Genomic DNA, 24,027 nt, shown 5'->3' with positions numbered 1-24,027 from the left:
TCCTAAGATAGGGCAGATCTGGGAACTTTATATTAAATGGGAGAAGTTTCATTGTGTCTTTTGTCAGATCTCTTCTTTTCTTACTTTTTTTCAGGTGATATTTAGATCTGTACTGAGCAAAGTAGTGCTTTGCTTCACTGTTTCTATATTAATTTCTCACAGATGAGATGAACAGACTCAAGCAGTAACTCATTTGAAATGAATGATGGAATTTGTATTGACTTTTAATAAATAATGTGTACAATTTATGAAAAAAAATGCTAATGGCTAACATTCTCCCAGTAAAGTTTTTCCTTCTCTTTCCTTAAGGGAAATGATCTATAGAAAAACAGATCTATAAAAAAAATTAGATCCTGATATAAAAATAGATTTAGAATGAGTTAAACCTTAGAGTAGCTGGCAACACCTTTAAATCAATGAATTTTTAAAAAAGAAATATTTGGAAATTATCCAAAGGGAAGATGTAGCAAAGAGAGTGAAGCTGGCAGATTGATAACATTAATGTTTTAAACTAAATTGAAACAGCAACATTTATCTTTTTAGTTCTTTAGTTAAGTGAAAACATGTCATTCAGTCTAGTAAGAATTTTTTACTCTCAACATAAGGATCTCTCTTCTCAAAATCATACTGTGATGAATTTCTGGTTTAAGATCTTAATTTTAGATTTATTTGGCAAGACTAAATATGCCATAAACAATTTATTTTGGGAAACCAACTAATTTTAAACGTATGCCATATTTTAAATTTTTGCTATCCTTGTAAGTGTTTTTGTGTTTTTTTTAAAGTATAGAATACTTTGATTTTTACATTTTCATTTATGTCTGCAATGAGGTGCACTAATAAAGTCCATTTCAATGTGCTATGATTTCCTACCCAGCCCCTTTTTGCAAAAGGGGAAGTATTTTATATGATCTCCATATTTTTCTTAGTGGTTTAGATTAGACTTCATTAGTGTGTTAGATTATTCTTTTCCCCAGAGGAATGAACTCCATACATTTGTCTCTGTAGTTAAAAGATCACATTATTTTGTGCACCAAAGATGGGATCAATGACAACTGGTATCCTCAGCTTTCCAGAGAGAAAAATTTTAGATGATTTTCATAGTTTGGGTGTGGTGAGGTATTTTTTTGGTCTGTATTTTTCCCTCTGCCTCATTTTGTTTGCCCTATTTGTTCTGCTAGATGCATTAAAAATTCTACAGTTATTTGTAGTAAGTTATGCATTGTACAGTGATCCTGCAGACAGCTGGTGTGGTGCATGGAAAGGTTCTGACTGGTTAGCCTGACCTCTGGGCTCTGGTTCCACAGGGAATTAATCTGAACTAAAAGCTCATTGCTGTTGAAGGGGGAAAAGTTTAATTTCTCTTTCCGCCCTTCCTTGCAGTCTCACCACTTCCTCCTCCTCACGCCTTCCTGCTGGAATCTTTGCTCAGCTGATCTAGCTCTTTATCTCAGCAGAAAGCCCTGCTTCCTTGGGTTATTTTATTGCTAGATTCTTTGACTCATGGAAAGGAATCTGAAAAGCATCCAAAGAAATACAGTGTAAGAGACAAAAGCTAAGGAAAGGAAATGGAAGAGGAGGAGTTTGACTACTTGGAGCCTCCCACTTGTAAATGTGCATGAACAGTGTGGGTTAGCAGACTGAACCTCTGTATTTAAGACCAGTGAGACAAAGAAGCCAATTGGACTCTGCTGCATTCATTACTCAGGCAATGCTAGGGCACACGTTCAGCCTAACAAAGATGGAAGTGCCTGTGTATTTCACAACCATATACAAATACAATGTATTTTCAATGTGTATGCCCATATACGTTGAAAAATGAGTATTTCCTTTAAATGTCGGAATTTCTTTTTGCAAGTATAACTCACTTTAAGCTACTGTGAGGCAAGTAATGGTTCCTTCTTCACTAGGGACAAGATCTGACTAAACATTATGAAGTCATTTGAGGGAGGTATGTTTGTTGACCACCTTGCAAGATTAAATCTTTAATAAGGTCTCTGCAATAAATAAAGACCCTAACAGCTGTTCTTCAGCACACATTGGGCTTTGATCTTCCTCTTACTTCATTTGGTGGAAAAAGTATTTATATCACTTGTTTACTATTGTCAAGCCAGTCTGGCCTTTTCTTTTTTCCAATAGTTTTGTATAATTCTTACATATTTTTATTGTAGCATGGTGAATCAGTTAAGTGACAAGCATTGCCAATGGTACTTTCTTCATAGCATTTTTATGTACTTGCTGTAGAATTGTGTTGAGTTTGTTGCTTCACTTTCTAAGAATGAACAAATTCCCTTAATCAGACTCTTTTTCTCTAATGCAGAATTGTTTTTTGAGACTAGGTACCAACCATTATATCAAAACCCAGACTAGGAGATGGGGCTTGCCACCCACTCCCTATCCTCACCTTGACCTTGAGTTCAGCTGTATCATTGCTCTAACCAGAAATCTTTACTATCCAAAGGAGACATACTCTGACTCAAAATCGGTGGATTGTTATTCTAGATGTGCACGTTAGTCAGGGCAGATTTGTGACTACTGGTCTTTGGTACTTAGATGCAGCAAGCTGAGTCAAGGTGCTGTTTTGTACTGAGATGCTGAGTGACCATCAAAGGTAAATATGGATTGCCTGATGCATCCTAGTCAGTCCAGTGACTTCTAGCTTTGCCAACTGAGTCAAGCAATTCTTGCCATGTTTATACTTTTACTTGATTTTATTTTCTTCTCTCTTCTTCACCCTCCTGTGGTAAGGTTTCATTTGTCTTAATGGAAGTAAATCCCATAACATTTTGAGTGCCCTGTTCATATGGTTACACACTTGCATTGTGGCACTGGTTTTCTTTGCTGAGGGAACTTCTCATCTCAAACTCAGTAACAAAGACTGAAAATGTAGTAGAGGGACAGGCATATGCAATAGGATATAGACTTTTGTGTGGTGAATGACAAAAATGACTTCAGAAATATTTCAGAGATAACATTCTGTTGTTTTTTTACATTTTGAGGTGCTTTTTTTTGGCTAATATTTTCAAGAAATATTATTTTTGATGCCACAAGTGGAGAAACCATTGTGATTTTTCTGATATGATTGCTGCTCTGCTCCAGACAACAGTGTCAGCTGGGAAGCCCCATGTGTAGCTGCTTGGTTGTCATAAAAAAACACATTTCTCCCACCTACCAACATTATTTACTTCCTCTTCCATTTTGGAGATATTGGGCAGTTTTCTGGTGCTCAGTCACTAATGCTGTTTGAAAAGCAAGTAAATCATGCTACATGATTTAGCATGTGAAAACAAGGCTGAATGATGCTGGTTATGTGCTTCTTTGTTACTGTTACATGAATACGGCCTCCCTCTGTGGTTTGCCTCAAAAATTAGTCCAGGCAATAGATGTCAGCAATTACAGAAATATGAGTTAAAGTCCTGAGGAGTGGTTGCTTTCTGGTCTTCCTGCTTTGCCTTGAACTACAGAACCTTGCTTCAGGCAAAGCATGGTCTTTATTTGCTGAGACTGTTTATCAAATGTCTCCATGGGGATTATTACTGTGTATTATTTATTTGGTAACAGTCATAAGGGGCAAGACCAAAGTTCAGCACTAATGATTGGTGAAGTTAGACCCCTTCCCAACTGGATTACAATTTAAAAGATGTTAAAAAGTGTTAAAATGTGGATGAAGGAACTGAAAGAATCAGCATGAGCAAAATGAGAACCCAAAGAGCAAAAATAACCAGGGATGTCAAGGACCTGAACACAGAGAAGAACGCACAAATCTCTCGATCAGTGAGAGCTGAGACACATTTACGGGAGCGTGTACACTGCCATTACTTGGCTAAATTCCCTGCTTTAAACATAAAACAGAAAAGAGGATGGTGTGTTTCAGTGCTGTTCATTTTACGTTTTTCACAAGCTGCCACTTAGAATAAATGGGCAGGTTCTTTGAGAGTGAAGAGTTAAACTAGAAGTACAGAAATTTACTTGTGTGTATGTCAAACTTTCACACATGCATCTGTAAGTGTAGTGGATACATATGAGCTGATAGGAAGCTTTCTTCAAACAGAAGGGGGAGTTGGCTGTTTGCTGAGAGATGCTATAAATGTAGATCTTTTGGAAAATCTAAAAATGAAATGGTGCTAGTGCAAGACAGCGTTCTGTTGAGTGAATGTTTAGTAAGACATCAATAGAGAAGATGAGTATCTTCTCAAATACTATATATAGCATTTATTCCTAAATTCAGAATCAAGTTCTATTTGTGAAAATAGATCTTAACTGACAGCTGCTTGATTTTAATTGTGTGGTCCTCTTTTTATAGGAGTTATGTAGGGAATTACAGGTTGTTTGCATCATCCTGTCTCTTGGAAAAATGCTGTCAGTTCCTGTCAGTTCTATGTGAGAACCTTCCAGGAGCTAATTTTTACCTTTGCTTTGGAAGGAAAGCGTATACCTTGAGAGGAAATGGGATATGACCTCAAGCCACAGTTCAGGTTGGGGAGAAAGGAGGAAAAAACTGCAAGCAAAATGAAATGCCAGGAAAATGAAGCAAACTGAAGTAAAGGAGATGTTTCTGGGTTAGAGTTAGGTGAAGAACAGAACAAATAGGAATGATTGGCATGATTGCTAAAGGGTACAGTGTATGTTGATGAGGAAGTAAATTTGTTCTTCTGCTTAGTGTGGAAGTTATTGATGGATAAGATCTGGTTCACATCTTGTTCACTTTTCTCTAGCAGGCCTCTTCTTATCTTGGTATGTTGCAGCCCTGGGGATTCCACAGTTTCTTTTAGATTATTTTATAAATTAATATTTTGTGCATGTGTTCGACCAGAATTCTCTGGTTTTGTTGCTCTTCTGTTCTGTGCTACAGTCTTTCTGTTACTCTCTCTACTCTTACTCTGTTGAACATCTCCTCCCTCAGCTTCAGAGTGCAGGAATGTGTACCATATTGAGATGTCAGCCTTTCGTGAGCTGCCTTTCCCTGGCGCCTGTTGATCTTCAAACATAACTTCTACTATCATTAATGAGCATGTGTAGTCCCTCCCTTTGTTTCTGCAGTCTCCCAAACACACTTCTGTTACTATGACCCATTGCCCATTGACAGCGTGTATTAACAAACATAAGATGCTCCATTGCTTGGACCCAACCCATCTTTATTTCTACGGCTCACTTTCAAAATTAAATAAATTGACATTCTGTTTGGCAGAGCTTTGTCACAATTTTCAGCCTTTCCTCCATCCCATCTGCTCCCCCAGCTGCTCAGTCACACCCTGCCCTCCATTTTCAGTGTGCCGAACTGCAGATAGATAAAATAGCCGGCAAATGTTAGTCAGGATGTGTCGCCTCCCTTCCCACTGTCCCATCTGCTCCTCGCTCTCTTTCAGCTTTTCACCCATGCTCCTGTTTTTTTGCTGTCCCGTTATTTTTGGCAAACGGCTGCATTGCGGATGACCCAGATTCAGGATATGTATCGGGGTGTTCACTCTCAGGGTAATGTGGCAATTCCTGGGGTTCAGGGGCATTGGAGAATTTGCTTGTCATTTACCTCAGCACAATTTCTAAAAGAAAGCACTTGAGGAGGACTGGCACCTCTAAGATTGACTGAGTGGTATCCTTTCTGTAGAAAAGTATGAAAGTTGTGAGAGGGGCTTATCCTTTAGTTGGGGTACAGTGGAGGGTAAAAACTGAAGCTCAGAAAATTGCACTAGTAAAAGGAACTTTGAGACTTTTTCTAAGATCTTTGCTGATATGCATAAGAACACCACCTGGACTCCTCCTGTACAGGGCAGCTTTACTCACAGATATTTTACCCATCCATTTCCTCCCCACAAAAGTCCTTGTAAACCCTAAATAACAGGCTGTTGCAAAGAACATTTAATTTAGTTTTTATGACGTAAAGATGAGTCAATGTTGCATCAGATTTTAAGCATTGTTTGTCTAATAAAAGCCTTGAGGAAATTGAAAGGATGGAATTGAAGGAAACACACTTAGTCTCATACACTAGGAGAGACAATGAAAGATAATGCAGGACTAGGTGTTATTTTCATGGTAGTTAATTTCCTCTACTTCAGCACAACAAATAGTGCAGTTTCTCTGTCTTTGGCTGATAGGTTTTAGTGGGAGAGAATGAAGTCTGTAGAACAGATAGTAATAAAATATTGTATGCTTTTAAAAAAATAAATCTCTTCTTAATGTTGTTCTAAATTATCTTGATCCTTAAAATACAAAGGCAGATGAAAATAGAAATATGTAATCTCTAGTTTTGCAGTTAGTAGTATCAAGTATGTTTCATGTCACTATGGTCATAGTATCTGACAGTCTTCTTCCACAGTGCATATGTTCACATAAGAAATAATTCAGCTGCTTCTCCAGTTTTATCATACACTCTTGTTTTGCCATGTGCTTGGATCATCAATTCTAGTAGTAGTTCATAAAGATATAAATGTTGTGAATCTCTGTTTTACTCCATGAAGACTCTTGTTTAAATTGCAGGAAATTTAATTCCTTTACATGGGACTTGTTAAAGTATTTTTAGTATAAGCAAGCTCAATAACGTCACTGACTTTATGGAGAAGTTTCCTTTAATCTGTCCCAGAACACCTCTATAAATGAGATATTTTGCAAATGCAGCACATGTAGATGTTTTTCATCTTCTGAGTGTTTGCTAAGTTACCAACTAATGTCTGTCAGGGGAGACTTCCTGCCACTTGCCACACTGTCATCAAGCTGGGTTTGCAGCATGGTATAAAACACGTACCCCTGTTCCTGAGCCCTCCCCAACCCAGCGTGATGCTTGGGACCTGCTCCCAGAACAAGTCATTGCAGCTGGATTTGATGGCCCTCTCAATAACGAGTCTTTGGGATATGCCAAATCACCATGATGCCGCCGTTTTTGTTAGAAAAAGTTTGAGTGTTTGATGTAGGAAAATGTAGGATTGCTTCCCTGATAAAATGCTGAGTGATCTATTTCTGTAAAAAACTTCAGTGTGATAATGTGTATAGGACTTCCTAGTTTTGACTGCTGTACAGAATGCAGTCTTGCTGTCTCCTCAACTTCATAGGATTGTAGAATAGTTTCAATTGGAAGGCACTTTAAAGATCATCTAGTTCCAACCCCCTGCCAAGGGTAGAGACACTTTCTACTAGATCAGGTTGCTCAGAGATCCATCCAACCTGGCCCTGAATACTTCCAGGGATGGGGCTTCTACAGCTTCTCTGGGCAACCAGTGCCCCTCCACCCTTACAATGAATGTTTTCCTGGTACCTAATCTAAAGCTTCACTCTTGCCGTTTGAGGCCACTCTCTCTTGTCCTGTTACTACATATGACTTGTCCTGTCACTACCAGCTTCCATCTGGAAGGCTGGATTACTTACTCTGGTCAGTCTTCCTCACAGTATTTTCTCTATTGCTGGCTATAAATGCATTTACCTGGACCCTCAATTTAATATTTCCATGCCATTCAGTGATATCATCATGAACAGTCCTGTAAAAATGTGAATTTACTGTTGGTAGCTCTAACTAACACTAGAGAGAAGTTCCTTTAAATTCTGCTCTGCTGCCTGAAGCTCCTTCTCCTGTCATGTTTCTGTATTTTGTGCTCATAGTGGTGTAATTAAGTTGAATAGCAAATTAAATAAGTATTTTCTCTCTAACTCAAAATTGTACTGTGTACTTTATCTTAACTCTTATTTCTCACCTAACTGATCTCTTCTGGTGTGTGTTGTCCTTCATCAGCTTTCTCAAGAGACAACCATTATAAAAGCTTCCCATTTCTGGCTTTGTTTTAGAGGCTGAATGTGACATGCATGTGTAAATGGAAATGGATTTAGGAATGGAAATGTTTGGACCATGCAATGGTCTTTTCATGCCTGTCTTCCTCCTCCACTCTCAAACACATAAGATTTGCTTGTCAAGGTACCCCAATACATGATAGTGCCATTAATTATTAATTAATTAGTACCATTAATAGTACCATTAATTTTTAACCAGTATTACGGCTTCAAAAGATGCAAAGTTGGGAGAGCTTTGATGGCAGCCAGTTTTGCTGGACCAAACAATGTGCAGAGGGAAGTTTTCCCAACATCTGTGAGAATATCTGAGGCTGATCTTCATGTACAGCAGGAATGGGTTTGGAATAATAACTTGAACTCCATTCAGTTCCAGGAAAGGTTGCCTGAGCCAATGTTTTACAAGTCACCTATGTCATGCTCCATGCATTTGGGCTGAGTACCATGACAGTATGTCTATTTTTTTGTGTAGTTTAAGTGCTACAGTCCATTTATTTCACAGTGTGTGGGGGAGGTGGGGATGCTGGTGATTAATAAAAGTAAAGTATGGTAAAGATATGAGATTGTAAGATGGAGTGCTGAGGGGGGATGCAAAGCAGGGTTTCAGCCAGGCAGCCATGGTTTCATTGTCATTTTAACACAAAATTGCCACTCTATCTTCTGGATGTATTTCCAACAAGGAAGAGGAGACAGAAAGAGACAGCAGTAAACTCCAGAGAAACACTACAGATCCATAGCAGTTGTTTATATTGCTGTAATGGAGCATATTGTTAAAAGCATTAAATGGAATAATGAAGAGTTGTGGGTGTGGAGGGTTTTTTAAATTTTGCTTTGATATAACAGTTTCCTGTACACTGACAAAATTTACAAGCTCGTAGATATTTAAATAAAATTGTTGTTATGGGTTGTCTAGACCAACCTCATTTCTTTTTACTTGCTGAATAATGCTTCCAATATATTAATTTGAGCACACTAACTGCTCGGGTTCTTTCCCAGTTAGCTTATTCTAGATGGCTTGAGATGTTTAAAGAAAGTTTTATTTTTTACTTTCATAGCAGCTAAGTAAAATCTGCATTGACATCAAAGACTGTCAGGAAAATGTGTACTGCTTTTTGGATCAATGCCTAGCAAAGCTAATGGAAATTAGCTACAGCAAAACCCAGTGAAGATTCAGTGATTGTCTAAACTGTGTCTGTCATAAACTGCTCCTTTATACCTTATAAATGGCTAAGGGCTTTTTGGTCTGTACTACATTTAATTTGCCTTGTTTAATGTGCCACACTTCTGTAAAAGGTGATGTGCTATATGTGACAGTTTAATTAATTTTTTAATAACTGTATTCATTAAAAAAAAATAAAGGTAGCAGAGCTTTTTTTAACTATTTATGTTGTTTTAGTTGTACTGCTTTGGGTTATAAAAGAGGCAAACGTTAGAAACTTACCAAGCCTGATCAGTAACTTGATGGAAAATGCAGTTAAGTATCAGCTGTCTGATGGGTTGTCCATCTCCAGCTCTTTCTACTGCTTTAGCAGACGATTTTTTTCCCTTTCTTAGTTAAAACTGTTTTTCCTTAGAGTTGACTAATAAGTTTGATGGGCAAAGGGAGAGTGAAAGGTTGCTCTGATGGTAGAGAATACCCTATTTGAGCTGCAGGTTAATTCAAGCTAGCCTGATCATAACCTGTCCTTATTTAAACTTTGCTGTTAACATGGATTTCATAGCAAGATTTCAAATGTTTTCTCTGTGTGCCTACACTTACACATTCTGAAAAGGCATACATTTTTCATATGTGGGTCCATACATTCAAACTATGCCTTTCAGGAAGAGGCAAACTTACCTGTCCTCTATGTGTGTGTGAACAGAAGGAGAATGTATCCAAAGTTCTTGGATAGCTTTGGAGATGTGAAGTACTAGAAACAGGAGAAGTTCTTTCACTAACTCAACTGTCTGTGTCTGTGAATATTTACATAATTGTTTTATTCTCTGCCTCTCTCCTATCATGCCCTAGTTTTCAGCCAGAATTTTCTGAGAAAAATCTCAGTCTCTGTTTTCACACATGACTATTTTTCATAACATTGTGTGGAGGATTGGCTGCTGCCCTATTGTACATGCTGACTGATAGACAGCACTTGTCCTTAAACCTTATTTGTCCTCATTTTTGTGCTGACTCAGACTGACTCATGTACTAGATATAGTTCTGACCAAGGCTAATGCTCAATTTCCCAGAGATTACTTTGCAGTAATATGTTGAAATTGTATTTCTACGCCTGTAACTGTCATTTATTCAAAGATTTGTCTCTTTATAATCTAGCAGTTGAAACATTTGTTTTGATGCTTACAGAAGGAGCAATTTAATTGTCTGGAAATGTATATTTAGGTGTGTTTTGAGCATGTGTTTATATTGTTTCAGGTATCTGAGCATGAATTCTGGTCTGCCTGTAGGTATTAAAGATTAATTACTGCTCTTTTTTTTAATTTTTTTGGATGCTGCAGTCACAAGACTTTGTTTTCTGCAATGTCACCGTTTATGACATGAAGGCTGAGCAACCCCTGATGCTTCCCTTATTTTCTATGCCCTGGAAAATGCTCATCACTTCACACAAAGCATTCAATCTTTTGTAATTTCAAGCACTATGTACAGAGGCTTTCAGCCTGGGGTCACAATGTACAGGATATTTTTCCTTGTGTAGTAACGAGACAATATGTCTTGGTGAAGTGCTCTAATGTTATTTAAATTTTTCTCTAGCAACTGAATAATGGAGGAAGCTAAAATTTCCTCATCCTTCTTTTACCATCTTCTTGCATTCTCCATGCTGCACTCACACCTCAGATGATAATGCAAAATACAGATTTGGAAAAATGTGAACTAGTATATGGTGGAGAGACACCTACTTTATTTGTATCATTAGGACAAAAGTACCAAAATCTGGATAATTATGCTTCTTGAACATGAGCAGTAACACTTGCACTGAAAAGAAAATTTGAAATTGCATGTGTGTGTGAACCTTTTTTTAGAGGTATCCATGTGTTAAGAGTCATTGCTATAGCGAGACCTAATTTGATTCTGGAATCTTTCAGTGATGTCTTATTAATCAACCAGAGGATTAATGACTTCTGAAGTTGTTTGATGCTGTTTGCTGTGTACTGAAGTGCTTTATTCTATATTGGATCCTACTGGAAGTATCATCCACCCTAGAAGCACTGTTCACATCTACTGTTCAGATCTGTCAGCAAAAATTCATCAAGGAGCGTATTTTGTAAAATAAGAATTAATCCACGGAACGTAAAGAACTGTGTCCTGTTCTGGGCTCCCCACAACAGAGACATGGACATGCTGGAGTGAGTCCAGCCAAGGGACTGATAAGTAAAGGGTCTGAAACCTCTGCTGTAAGAGGAGAAGCTGAGAGAGCTGGGACTGTTCGGCCTGGAGGAGAGAAGGCTCAGGGAAATCTTATCCATGTGTATAAATACCCAACTGCAGGCATTTCTAAGTGGTATTCAGTGACAGGACAAAAGGCAGGGGGCAGTGAGGTTGGGCAGTCTTCATCACTGGGGATATTAAAAACACAGGCAGACACAGCCCTGAGCTGCCTTCTCTAGCTGACCCTGCTTTGGTCATTCTAAGTAACCTCCAGAGGTCACTTCCAGCCATAACTATGATTCAAGACTGCTTTTAATCAGGAAGCCTTACTCCAACTTGAATGGCATTGGTGAGAGGTTCTGTTAGATATTTTAAAATCTTTGGGGTCTGTTGTGTAAGGATTGGTATGAAACTTCTGTATGAAAGTTGTTTGTTGTAATGGCAATGTCTTTTTCTAATGATGCTTGAAAATTTGCAGGGATTCTTAACTTCATCTTCACCTTTTGTTTTGCCCCTCAGGAACGTTTCTTCTCGCCAAGATTTCGTCGTCGACTTCATGCTGTCCTAGCATCTGTTAGCACTTCAATGTTGATTTTATCAAATCTAATATTTCTTGGAGGAAATCAAGTTGGAAAAATTTACTGGAACAGGATCTTTATAGAAGGCAAGTTTTTTTTTATGTACTTTCTAGATAACAGAATGTTCCAAGTGTTACCTTGGGTGGGCTGACCCAGGTTTTTCTCTCAGTGCACTAACTGGGAGTTAATTTCTTTCTGGTCAAAACTATCAAAAATCTGAGAAAATTAACTCTGCAGTCTGCATGACTGCAAAGAAACTGCTGACTTGCCTTTCTCCCATTCAAGTCTAGAAGGAGGGCTGTCAGGCTTTTCTGTCAATTGAAATCAGTGAAGATCAAGTAATAAATGTGTGACAAGTTACCAAGTTGAATTTTTTCCCCACTCTGCATTTCACACATGTCAGTAAGAATAGGTGTACTAAAGCTAACCCCGTGGATTCTATGGACGGGTACCGTGGGTAAGATTGCGTAATACAGCGTAATTGAGTGATTAATGCCCTTTTTTTTGGTGAATGTGATTTCATGTTGGGGACTTGCTGACTATTGAGGACAAGTGTGGGGACAGGGGAGCTTGGGTGACAGTATCAGCCTGTGGTGCTGCTGAATAAGCAGTATGGGATGGTGTGCTCTGAGCTGACTCGGGAGACAAGTTGAGCTTTAATGTTTTTGCCAGAGGTCAGTTTAAGTAGGACCAGTTTTCTTTTGAGGTTCTTACTGCTGCCAGTCAAATGAAGATCTTGTAGAGGAATATTTCTTCCTCATGAGGGAAGTATGAATAGGCTTCTGTACCTAGAAGTGCTCTCTTAAAAAGACCATGACTGTCTTTTGCAGTGTTTTCTCCTCTTTTTCCTTTCAATGGCTTAGAAATCAGCTCTGGAGTTCCAAGATCCTACTTAAGCATTCCAAAATAGTGAAACTCTTAAAGAGTAACTTATGTTATGCGTTATTGTTATGAGTGGAACAATTTATCTTTGAAACTAAAGGGAAAAAACATATTCAAAGAGCTTGAAGAAAAGAATGTTTTTACCATGAAATATAGTGTAGCTTTTTGTTACTACTGGGCAGGAAAGTGTGAGTACTAGTTTTTGCTCTTTAAAGCATAAAATACTTGTTTTCTGGTTTTTTTGAAAGGCTTTGTTTTCTCTTAAATTATTTCCCTCCAATCAGTTGGATAGTAGTAGAAAATAAGCTGAGAGAAAAGGTTGAAAGTAAATTTAGACATCTCTTCTTATTTATTAAAAGACAAAAAGGAGTAGTGAAGCTGTTTGTCTCAGACTTTTAGCTCCATACAAGTTATTTCCATAATGTAATCTGTATATTATATGAGAATATATATCAAGAAAGTATGCCTTCCTTGCTAGAAGGCTTAGCAGTTGTATTTGGGTTTGCAACTGATGAAGGACAATGTTTTATCAAGTATAATGATATTTTATTAAACCAGAATCAATTATTTATTGTTTTCTAGGTTTGTTTTTTTTTCTTTGGGAGGGTTAATTCTTTGACCTATTCCTCCTGTACTTGAATACATGGAGTCACTTAAGGATTAGGTACCAGTCATCTAAGACAGGAATAGGAAATTAGTTTAATCATTTGCATCTTTGTTTCCATGATGTTTTAATCAAATTAACTTTATTTTTAGAACATGAAAGCTTTTGCTTAGTTCAGCTCATAGTCCACTAGTAGAAATCTGTGTTTAGCTTTGAGAGCTTTATATGCCTCTATTATTTGATCACTTAGATGCTGTGAGTGTATAGTTTAACTGCATTGTTGTTCTGACAACATCCATGTACAAAGTGAAACATCCACTAAAGTTTTATTGCATCTACACACCTGATCCATTGTGGCTTTCTTACTGTGGAGCAAATGGGGTGAACTCTGGTATCAATCCAGGCTAGGGGATGAACAGATTGAGAACAGCTCTGCAGTGAGACCTGGGGGTGCTGGTGGATGAAAAGCTGGACATGACCCAGCAATGTGCACTGGCAGCTCAGAAAGCCAAACGTGTCCTGGGCTACATCAAAAGGAGCCTGGGCAGCAGGCCAAGGAAGGGGATTCTGCCTCTCTGCTCCCCACTGGTGAGACCCCTCCTGCAGTGCTGTCCAGCTCTGGGGTTCTCAGCACAGCAAGGACATGGACCTGTTGAAGCAGGTCCACAAAAATGAGCCGAAGGATGGAGCACCTCTCCTATGAGGAAAGGCTGAGAAGTTGGGATTGTTTGGTCTGGAGAAGAGAAGGTGTTGGGATGACCTAATTGTGGCCTTCCAGTACCTGAAGGGAGCCTACAAGAAAGATGGAAAGGGACTTTTTATAAGAGCCTGTAGTGGCAGGACAAGGGGGGAATGGCTTTAAACGGAAAAAGGGTAAGTTTAGATTAGACACAAGGAAGAAATTCTTCCCTGTATGGGTGGTGAGGAACTGGAACAGGTTGTCCAGGGAAGCTGTGGATGCTCCATCCCTGGAAATGTGCCAAGTCAGGCTGGATGGATCTCTGAGCAACCTGGTCTAGTGGGAGAAGTCCCTGCCCATGGTAGGGGGCTGGAGCTAGATGTTTGTCGCTCTATTGGGGATGGCGAGAAGAACGACACAGACTCTTGTGAGTTGAACAGGAGAGCTTAAGGTTTATTACCCCAGATCTTCTTTTATAGACCGATACACAAAAGTACAGAAAAGTAAAACTCTTATCGGTTAGTAAACTAACACATCACCGTCATTGGCCAGTGGGGTACACCACTCCTCGACCTTCTCTTGCAAGAAAACAAGAAATTGACAAACAGCACCTGCAAGGCTGTCTTCTATCTCTGAGGATTGTTTTAATTCCTCCTTATGATTTCTCTGGCCACTTTCTCAGGCAAGACTGAGAAAATTATGCGGCCTGCTTTTCCACAGGCACTGTGCTCCCTGCTTCTGCTCATATTTAACATCCATAGGTGTTCTTTAAGGTTCTTAAGATGTTCTTCCAACACAAGCCATTCAATGATTCTATGATTGAAGGCGTCGAAGGTCAAATCCAGAAAGGCTATTCAAAACTTCATCTTCAGTTTCAACAATATTTAAGTGCTAGTCTGTAAGAGAGACAACAAAAATCTACATTTGGAGTGTGCAATGCTAAAAGCTAAAGTTAAATAAATTTGTTGGTAGTATGCGCTGTTCTGGTGAATCCAATTCATCAATATTTACAGACCAAACTAAACACTACAAATATGTACTCTTTGATCATTCCTTTGTCAGCCCAAGAACAGATGAGGTGATCTAGCTACTTGGCTTGAAATCAGGCTTTTTTCTTCACCTTTATAAAAAGTTCAATGGGAATATGCTCGACTTCTAAAAACTAAGGGTGGTGTTAGTGGGTAGGTGTTGTGTGAGGCAGGAGGACATTTGTTTGGGTTTTTATCTTTGTACTTAATTTCTTCTGTGATGCAGGCCATATACAGTTGTGCATTATGATTCTGGAGAGCTTTGAGTAGAGCAAATGCTGACATTCTGTCCTTGTCTTGTGGAGAATAGTCTAGAAATCTGGCAAGGGACCCCAAAAGCTCTTTTGTACATAGTACCCAAATCTGTATCCTTTCACTTGGTAGAAAAAGCAGTGTTAGAATGTCCAGTACATTACTGAGATCTGCTAAATATGTATCTTGTTGCTTTGAGTCAATAATTGTTAGCTTTGTGTCAAGAAGAAAGAAGATATTCTGTGAATTTCAGGTTAAAGTATTAGAAATAATACTCTCTATTTAAAAACTTTTTGATCTCTTTGAAATTTGCCTTGGTTTAGGAAACCTAAGCACCATTCTAAAACTAGAGAGTAGACATTTGCATTGGGAGGACATCTCTGCATTCTCAGGAACCCACCAGCAGGACTTAAGATTGGTTGACTGAGGTGGCAGAAGGCTCTGCAGCAGTAGTGTGACATAAAATCCCTCCAAGGTCAGGAATAGAGAGATGTGGAAACAAAACTGACCACTTGTGCACTATCAGCTGCAAAGAGTGGTTGGTTCCTTTTCTTTGTTTGAATCCCACAGAATTATGTCTACAAAGATCTATACATGCTTGAGTGGGAAAAAATAGGAGAACAGATGACTGCTTCACAGTTTGTAAATGTAATTGGCATTTGTAGATCACTAAAATAATTAATCAAGAACATATATGCTAAACTCCAGCAATAAAATGCATCTCAAACAATAAATCAGATCTGCAGGTTTAGGTACAAATAAATAATACAAATAAATACAAATAAGATGCTGTGTGTGGCATTTTCAGGTCTGGCAAGTACCTGAACCTCAGAATATCAGTATTGTAAGGCCCTAAATGCCCAGCTACAGCACTTCATAATCAGAAATTAGCAGTTCTATTGTATAATTCTGAAAAACAATGTTTGAAGAGCAGCTTCCTGCTAGCATATATGTGACAGTGATGCAAATTTAAACCAACAAGCTCTTAAAAAACGATTTTTCTGGAGTTTAAGATGTATGAAATGCACTTCTAGTTTTGCTCTTTGCTTACTGAAGATTACATTTGGATTCATACTACATAATGAAGATTTGGTTACTCTATTCTTTTCCAAAGACTGAGTATTGTCAGAAATCTCTACAGCTTTTGGAGAGTGGGGAAGAAAAGACATGGATATGATAGCACTCAAACCTCAGGGCCAGCACAGTCAGTTCAAGGCAAACCATGCAAGTAGGATACCTTTGTTATCAAAACTTTGTGAATCGCATTTTAGGAACAGATGAAGTTTCCTGAGATTCTTATTTGACTGATACTTGAACTGTTTTGAAGTGATTTGGCAGTGCTTTCCACGTTCCCATACCACCAGCAAAGAGAGTTGATATCTGAGCATGTATTTTTTAACATTTATTTTTTTTCCTCTTGTGAAAAGTAGGTTAAATTTATCTGGCTTTAAAAATAATTTTTTGCATCATTAAAATCACTGGTGTCAAAATTATGAGAGCAGAGGTCTGTGTGTCTTATGTGTATGAGTATTTGTTCTTAATTTTGTTCTTAAAATAATTTCTGTTCAGACTAGCCTTAGTGCTTGTTTCTAAAACGTAATTTGGCCCTTTATTTGGTTATTTGCAAAGAATAAAGTTCCTATAGCAAGCATTTACTTTGATCTTTCTTTAGTAAGAATATTCTCATGAAGGACAGTGTGACAAATGTCTAATAAGAAAGTAGGAGAAATATCTTCTATGTAACAAACCATTTTTAATCCTGTATTCTCCGTAATTAATTAATGCTTCACTTCAAAATGAGATGCTCCAACAAGAGCTGTTTCTTTGGAAGGGCACAGTCCTGCAACCAACACTGTGCAGTGCTTTTGGTTAAGAGACTGAAATATTTTATCAAGCATAAACTAAGGTGTTAGGCTGGGAGGGGACATAAGTGTATTGGGTGATAAAAGTCTAAAATTGTTCCTGATCTTTTTCTGGTTTACAAGGAACAGAGTCCAGATCAATGAGGAAAGCACATGATGCGTTTTAGGTGTATTTTACTTTGAACAGCTGTCTGAAAATTGGACAGCTATGATTTAACTTAACTGTGAACCAGTACTTAAGCTATCCAATTTACCTTACCAAATTGTGAGGAGTGCTTCTCTGGACGGCAGTTCAGCCCGCGTACATCCATGTTAGCATGGGATGAGATGCATTGTCACTCTTCGCTACATTCAGGGCCATTTTGTACAGCCTGGTTTAGACTAGATTGGACACCCAGCCTTTGAGAAGGTGGCCTTTAGTAGACATCCAGCAAAGAGTGAATTTCAACCTCAGTTAGGAGTGATTTACTGCAGGGGTACAGAACGGCTGTCTGGGCAGAAGTCCTGCAATGAAGCATGTCTGACTGCTCTACCAGATTGTGAACTTTGTGTATCAACAGTGTCATACCACCTACAGCAGAAATAGAACTTGTGCAAAGATGCATTGACAGCAGTGCAAAATGCGTAAGTTAACCTCTTCTCCTACGTGATGTTCTGAAGGCTAAAGTTGAAATATGTGCACTTTTGGTTACTGCACTTTAAAAAAGCAGTAAGCTGACAGTTAGGGAGAAGGAAATACAACAATACAATTGGAAGTCTAGAGCTGTGATCCTGAATAAATGATACTGTTATATTTGAGAGAAAAGTATTGAGGGGAGAAATGGATACGTAAAAGTTTCTGCAAATTAAATATTACCAAGATTTTCTGATCACCAGTGGGCTCAGGAGAAGGGAAAAAGCCCTGTAAAATGTAGCAAGGAGTTGCACTTCAGTGATCCTTGTGAGTCCCTTCTGGATATTCTATGATTCTATGACATTACCTAGGTAAACTGCTGGATTGCCAACTTCGGAGGACAGTCTCCAGGTAGACAAAAATCTGTCAAGCAATGTAGAAAATACTGACTTCATCATGATGTAGGAGTAATCTCTAAATGGCCTCCAGACCCATTCCAAGCCCTCTTTTCATTAGGCAGTTCATCAGCAATTAGAGATGTTTAAAGCAAAACTAAAATTTGTTTCTCATTGTCTAATATATGTTCAGTAATTGAAAATTATGGTGCCTTTATTTTGCCTTCAGTTTTCCTTTTTGGCTTGCTTTGAAGCAAAATCAGGTCCTATGCTAATCAGAATTCAGATAATTGGTTAATTTATAGGGAAAAGAAAAGGTGTTCTCATTAGCACCTTACCTATTTTATAGAGGAAGCCTTTGGACTTCTTCCCAGCTGCGCAGCACAGCAATCTCAGATTGTGTTTCACAGGGCATCTTAGGCACTGATTTGCAAGTGGGAATTTCCACAATCATGGCATACAAGATTCAGAGGTATAGTGAAACAAAGAGTTTAGTGTAACACATTTGATGTAATATGCCTAAATGTGGATTTTTTTTTGCTTACTTTGGCAGAAACAGTAGACCGTTATCTTATGACGTTAAAATAAAATGATGCTGATTGCTGCTGACTGACTGTATCACAGGACTGAAGATTATTCTAACAGTCTATATTTGTTTCATTTTATATAAACCAGTGTGTGAATTGAGAATTACAGTGGTATCAGCATCTTTCAAGGCATTGTTCTGAACGATTGTTGCCTTTAGAAGTTTTGCCCTTGGTTGTGAAGACATTGAAATTAGGTTGTTGCTCTACAAAAATTAATTTGTATATTAGTAGTAGATACCCAAGTTCAACAACTAAATAATTTTAAAACTATGAGTTACTTATTGTGCAGCTCCACTGCTGCGTGAGATGTCAATTACAAAAAAAGATGAGAGATTCCTGTATTGATTGTTGTGTGTTCGAGTCTGGCTCATGCAAGATCATGTCTTCCCCTCAGATAAGTTGTTGATTGTATGCCTCATGTGCTGCAACAAGGAGTGTAGGTAGAAGGCCGCAGGATAATCAGTTCATATGACCTCATCCTTCAGAAACTCAGTGCTGCTAGTTAGATTAGATCATAGATTTAGCACATTTTAAGGGCTGAGGGAAGAGGTAGAGCAAAGTAGTTAGAACTCATTGTTCAGCAGGGGTTAGTTGGACATTTTAGCTCTGAGGTCTTGCCAGATAATGAACAACAATGTCTTGGGAGCCATATTGCAAGTAACAAATGGGTTGCAATGATACATGTTATTATCTGGCGATGAAGGAGTTTAAAGGTGCAGGAGGAATGAAATTATGGAGCAAAGGAACTCAAAGGAATCCACAAAACCTGTCAGCTGGGGCATCCCAGTGAGTGTGTGATACTTTGCTGTCTATTCTACGCATCTCTTGCAAGGTATTTGCTCAAATTTCTTTGCAGCTGAAAGAAAAAGGAGGGTTGCTTCCATGATTGGCACTTCAGAGTTTCAGGTGGCCCTTGTTATGGTTTGGAAAATTCTGTTGTAGAGCAGCTGGCATATGGTCTTCCAGCATTCTTGTTCCTCCAGATTTTCACTTTCACTGAGAAATCCCACTTGCTGCTGTTCTGCAGAAACTTACTCAGGGTAATTTTTTCCAAAAATACATTTATGGACATTATATTGATGAATTGCATAATTTGGAGAAATATTGCATGGTGGCAGAAGTATTACCAAAGATGTCACATTTTTCTAAGTGATTCATTCTTCTTCATGCACAAAGGAAACTTGTTTTCACAATCATTTATGTGACCTTGCTTAGTGAGTGCAGTTCATTGGGATGTGAACTGGCAAAATACCAAGAAAAATTAATTTTGGTCTGCAGCAATAAGGAGGCAGTATTTGGGTTTTTTTTTCCCTGTACCTCCCAGAGGATGACAAGTGTATAAAAGCAAATATTTGCATATTTGGGGGGGGGGGGGGGGGGCATTTTCTTCAGGGTTGAAACAGTAAAGTGTGTTCTGCCACGTTCTGTTGAATCATGTTGGTTTGAGCCTCTGTTCTATGTGAAATGTTCTATGTTCTCTAATGTGAAAATTGCTGGAGCATTGCTATATTTAAATTCAACTCTTGTTCTTTAATCTCAATAGTTTTCCATTTGTCTTTAGATTCTTAAGACCTGATCCTGCAACCAAATCAATGCAGAAAGATCTTTCTATCTAGAAAGTTCCAGAACACGTGCAGACATATCTGCTGGGATCAATATGATTCCAAGGTCAGAATCAGTCACAAAGAACCTATATTTCATCTATCTTATTAAAGCCTTTACTTGACATAGTGCACATACAAGTGTAAAAAAATGCAGAGCAGTCCACATTGTGACTGCACATAGAGTTCACTGTTGTCCATTGTGCTGCATCTGACTTACAGAGCTAAAGAAACTACTCTGCACACTGAAAATGGGTAGTTGTTCGGTAGTTGTTCCTACATCATGCTGCCTTCTTGCCAATTTGCAGCTCTTTCATAAAAGTACAAGTTTGCTACTTTGTGAGCTTTGCTGATCACAGGCAAAATGTCCCCAGATTTTCAATTACTTTGGCAAGGTTCATACAACCTTTGTTAAGTTGTTGTGGTGTTGCTAGTGAAGTACAATATGGTATGAAGAGCAATTGTTGTGGTAGGTTGGCCAAGTCCATCTTACAGATGTAATCTTGCTGGTAGCAACATGCTTAGTGTGGGAGCCGGAATGAATGATGCCGCCAAACACACTTGTTCTGCTGGTGTGGCAGGTCAGCATGTGCTGTTTTTTCAGAGGCTCTGTTTTTACAGAGGTGGAAGCAGTTTGAATGTGTGGACTCTTTATGCCTTAAACATAGCATGGACATAAAAAGAATAAAACTAATTTTTGTGTCAAAAAACTTGAAATTGCCATGACTTAATGACTGCTCATCAGTGGGTAATTCAGCTTTGCCTTCTTGTTTTCCTGTATTTTTGCCAGGCACAGCAAAAGCCTCACAGTGGCCCAAAGTAACATAGCCAGGTATAGAACACTTGAAGTGCTGTTTTATTGGTAACTGTGCTTATTGGGAAATTTATACATAAAATGAACTCATGGTTGTGGTGGCATATATATATATCTGATTGAGACATTGTCTCAGCTAACATGTGCAACAATCAAGAAAACTTTTCTGAGGAATGATGTAATCTCTTTCTTTTCCTGTATTGAGAAATTTCCAGGAGTCTTGTAGGTGCTACTTCTTTCTTTCGTCAGTCAGCACCTTTCATTTGCCTTCAGATTTGTTGTAGTCCTGACTCACACTTTTTATCAAATGCTTTTTGAGAGAACAGTTCCCATGCACACCTTCTTGCAGCAGGAACTGGAACACCAGCTGTATTTAGCTTTGCAATCATTGAGACTTCCATGACAACTTTCTAAGTTGTTTATTTCCTGAAAAGTAATGTTAAAACAGCATTGTTGTATTCCACAATCACTGCCACTTAGAACCTGCTAGATCAAGTTTTCTCAACTCATAGCAAAAAAAGACACTTTCATTTGCCCTAAATGCCAGCCCTGCATATCAGCTTGAGATTGAGAATTCTAGCAGTGTTCATTCTGGTTCTTGCACCTCTACCAGGAAAGTCAGAGCTGATAACAATCCTCTTGATACACGGGCCACAGTGGAGGCTGATCTTTTTCTAAAACTGGTGTTTCATGTGCACAGGCATGAAAAGCAGTTAAGAGCTTATTTTTCTCACTGAGGAAGCCTGAGATGATTTTTACTACATTATAGCACAGTTCTACTGCATTTTTACACTAATGCTGTTTTACCTATAATTTCTATAATTTCTAGGTTCACAAGCAAAATTTGTTGTCTCAGACTACTTTAGCATTTTCTCTTTTTAATCTCTGAATGAATTTATTTCGACCATCTTTGAGTAGCTGCTGCTTACAAAAATCAGAAAAAAATTATTATTTCAGCCTTGTGTTGACTGTTGGGTTTTGGGAGAGAATTTGTTTAGTGTTTGTTTGGGTTTTTTTAAGAGGGAGAGAGCAAAGTCTTATATATGTGTTTAATAAAATTTATAGACTTACACCCTTGTATGTGCTGACAATTCTGTAAAAGGACTTCTACATCATGCCATTCCATTTACTACTAAATCGCATAATAGGACGTTTTCTTAAGGCACTTTGCACCAGCCAACCAAGACCTGAAACTCCGCAGAGCTGGGATTTATGTTCATGCTGAACTTGGAATGTTGCAAGCTTTATGTGGACATTATCAAACCCTAAGAGAAACAGCACCATATGGTGGAACAAAGAGCTCTGCTGTCCCTAAGGAAGCACTGTGAGGCACAAGTGTCTCCTCCCTAAACAGCTGCATTTTTTCCTCAGTGCTACACCAGTCACTGATAATCTTGCTGTTTAGTGTGGTACCTGTAAAGGATGGATTAGCAGGGAAGCATGTGGCTCTGTGTTTTTAATCTCTTTGGGCACTGTCTTCCCCTGAGAAAATGGAGAAATACCTATCGTCTCCTAAAACCTTGGTTCTGTCTCCTGCAGAGGCTGCACCCCTGGGACACCATGCTCTCCAGTGCTGTCGTGGGGGTGACTTGTGATGACCATTTGAATACATTAAGTGCATGGTTCGGGTCTACCTAAGCTCTGTGAAATCAGATAGAGTCAGAGTACTAAATGGGACAGTTCCCAGAATTTACTTAATAATACTAGAAATATTACAATCATCTGTTAGTGCATGTACACCCATCTTTGAGTAACAGAATGTACGTGAGATATTAGACTAAATAAATGCAAGAAATATTAATGCCTTAAAGCCACTTGTAAAGTCAGAGATCATCATAAGCATTTCCAGTTATCGTTACAAATTACATCTGATGCTTGTAGTTCATTCTGTAGTGAAATAATTATAATTTTCAGAGCAGAGAAATTCCTCAAGTATGTTTCTTCCCAGAAAGTAATGGATTTCAAATACTAGGGTAGTTTATATTTAATACGTTGTCTTCCATTTTATCTTTCTCATTTCTCACTTATTACTTCTGAATTTTCTGATCTAAGGCAAGCATGTACTGAAGCCCAGTAGTGACCTGTTGGCTTGTGGCTGTCTTCGTAGGTGTTGAATTTTCACTGTTGATAGGTTAGCTTAAAAGCCTGTTACAAATGTCTTGGCTGTCCATGCTTTAACAAGATCGGTTTTATTTCTGACAGTTGTTGAGATACCCGACAGAGATTTTCCACAAATCTCTGTCAAGCTGCCAAACCTGTGTATTCCTGTCCATTCTGCGGGAGAGCAAACGGTGTGAGTCACTTGAAGCTACAGAGCAGCATGCCTGTGTTTAGGCATCTTAAGCAGAAAATATGCTCTGTTGTTAATAACTGATTCATAATTGATTTTTCTGTTAGAGATACTTCCTTATTTTGTAGCTTGCATCAAAAACTGGTAAATAACACAGTAAGATTTTTGTATTGTTATTATCCATCCTTCTAGCTATGTAAGGACATTGGACTATTGATTTTTATCCTTTCTGCCATCTTTCATGTGGTTTTTATTAGACCCACAGCTAAGCCCTCTATCAAATATAGTAATCCATTGGCAAATTTTAACTTAGTCTTTAAAACAATCCTTGGAGAAGAGTGACTTCTGTATTATACTAAGGGATCCATAAAAATTCTCCCAATGGTGGAACTTTTATGTCTGAGTAAAGATTTATCTTGCATTTAGATTGAACAAAATCTCAAATCCTTCTGCTTGTGTGGAGGGTTGTTGTTGAAGAGGGTGTTTTTTCTCTTCAAAAATAAATAAATAAATAAATAAATAAAGTGTTACTGAAGTAGTTGCATTGTTCAGAAGGAAGAACATCTTCTTTAGTAGTCTTTAACACTGAAAGAAAACTCTGGGTACACTGTTCCATTACCTGCAAGTTAATATGTATCCTGCAGCAAGGAATAGTTTGCAAATAATTGAAAATGTTTTAAACTTGAATCTTCTGACTATAATGCTCTACCA

General features: G+C 38.3%; 1 protein-coding gene across 2 annotated transcripts in view; it reads left to right on the top strand.

Annotated features, from left to right (window-relative positions):
* HHAT (hedgehog acyltransferase) overlaps positions 1-24,027 on the top strand; it is a 146,634-nt gene that overhangs the window by 76,502 nt on the left and 46,105 nt on the right. For both annotated transcript variants that reach the window (XM_088053830.1, XM_088053831.1), the window contains one exon: positions 11,651-11,795. In XM_088053830.1, the coding sequence (XP_087909956.1) occupies positions 11,651-11,795 (145 nt within the window). The remainder of the gene's footprint in view (positions 1-11,650; positions 11,796-24,027) is intronic.

This window comes from Pseudopodoces humilis, chromosome 3 (assembly GCF_049639895.1).
Source record: "Pseudopodoces humilis isolate 2021_Gansu_Grassland_sample_001 chromosome 3, ASM4963989v1, whole genome shotgun sequence".
In the NCBI taxonomy this organism is placed as follows: Eukaryota; Metazoa; Chordata; class Aves; order Passeriformes; family Paridae; genus Pseudopodoces; species Pseudopodoces humilis.
The sequence above is the reverse complement of the archived record's forward strand: the minus strand, read 5'-3'. Positions and strand labels throughout refer to the sequence as shown.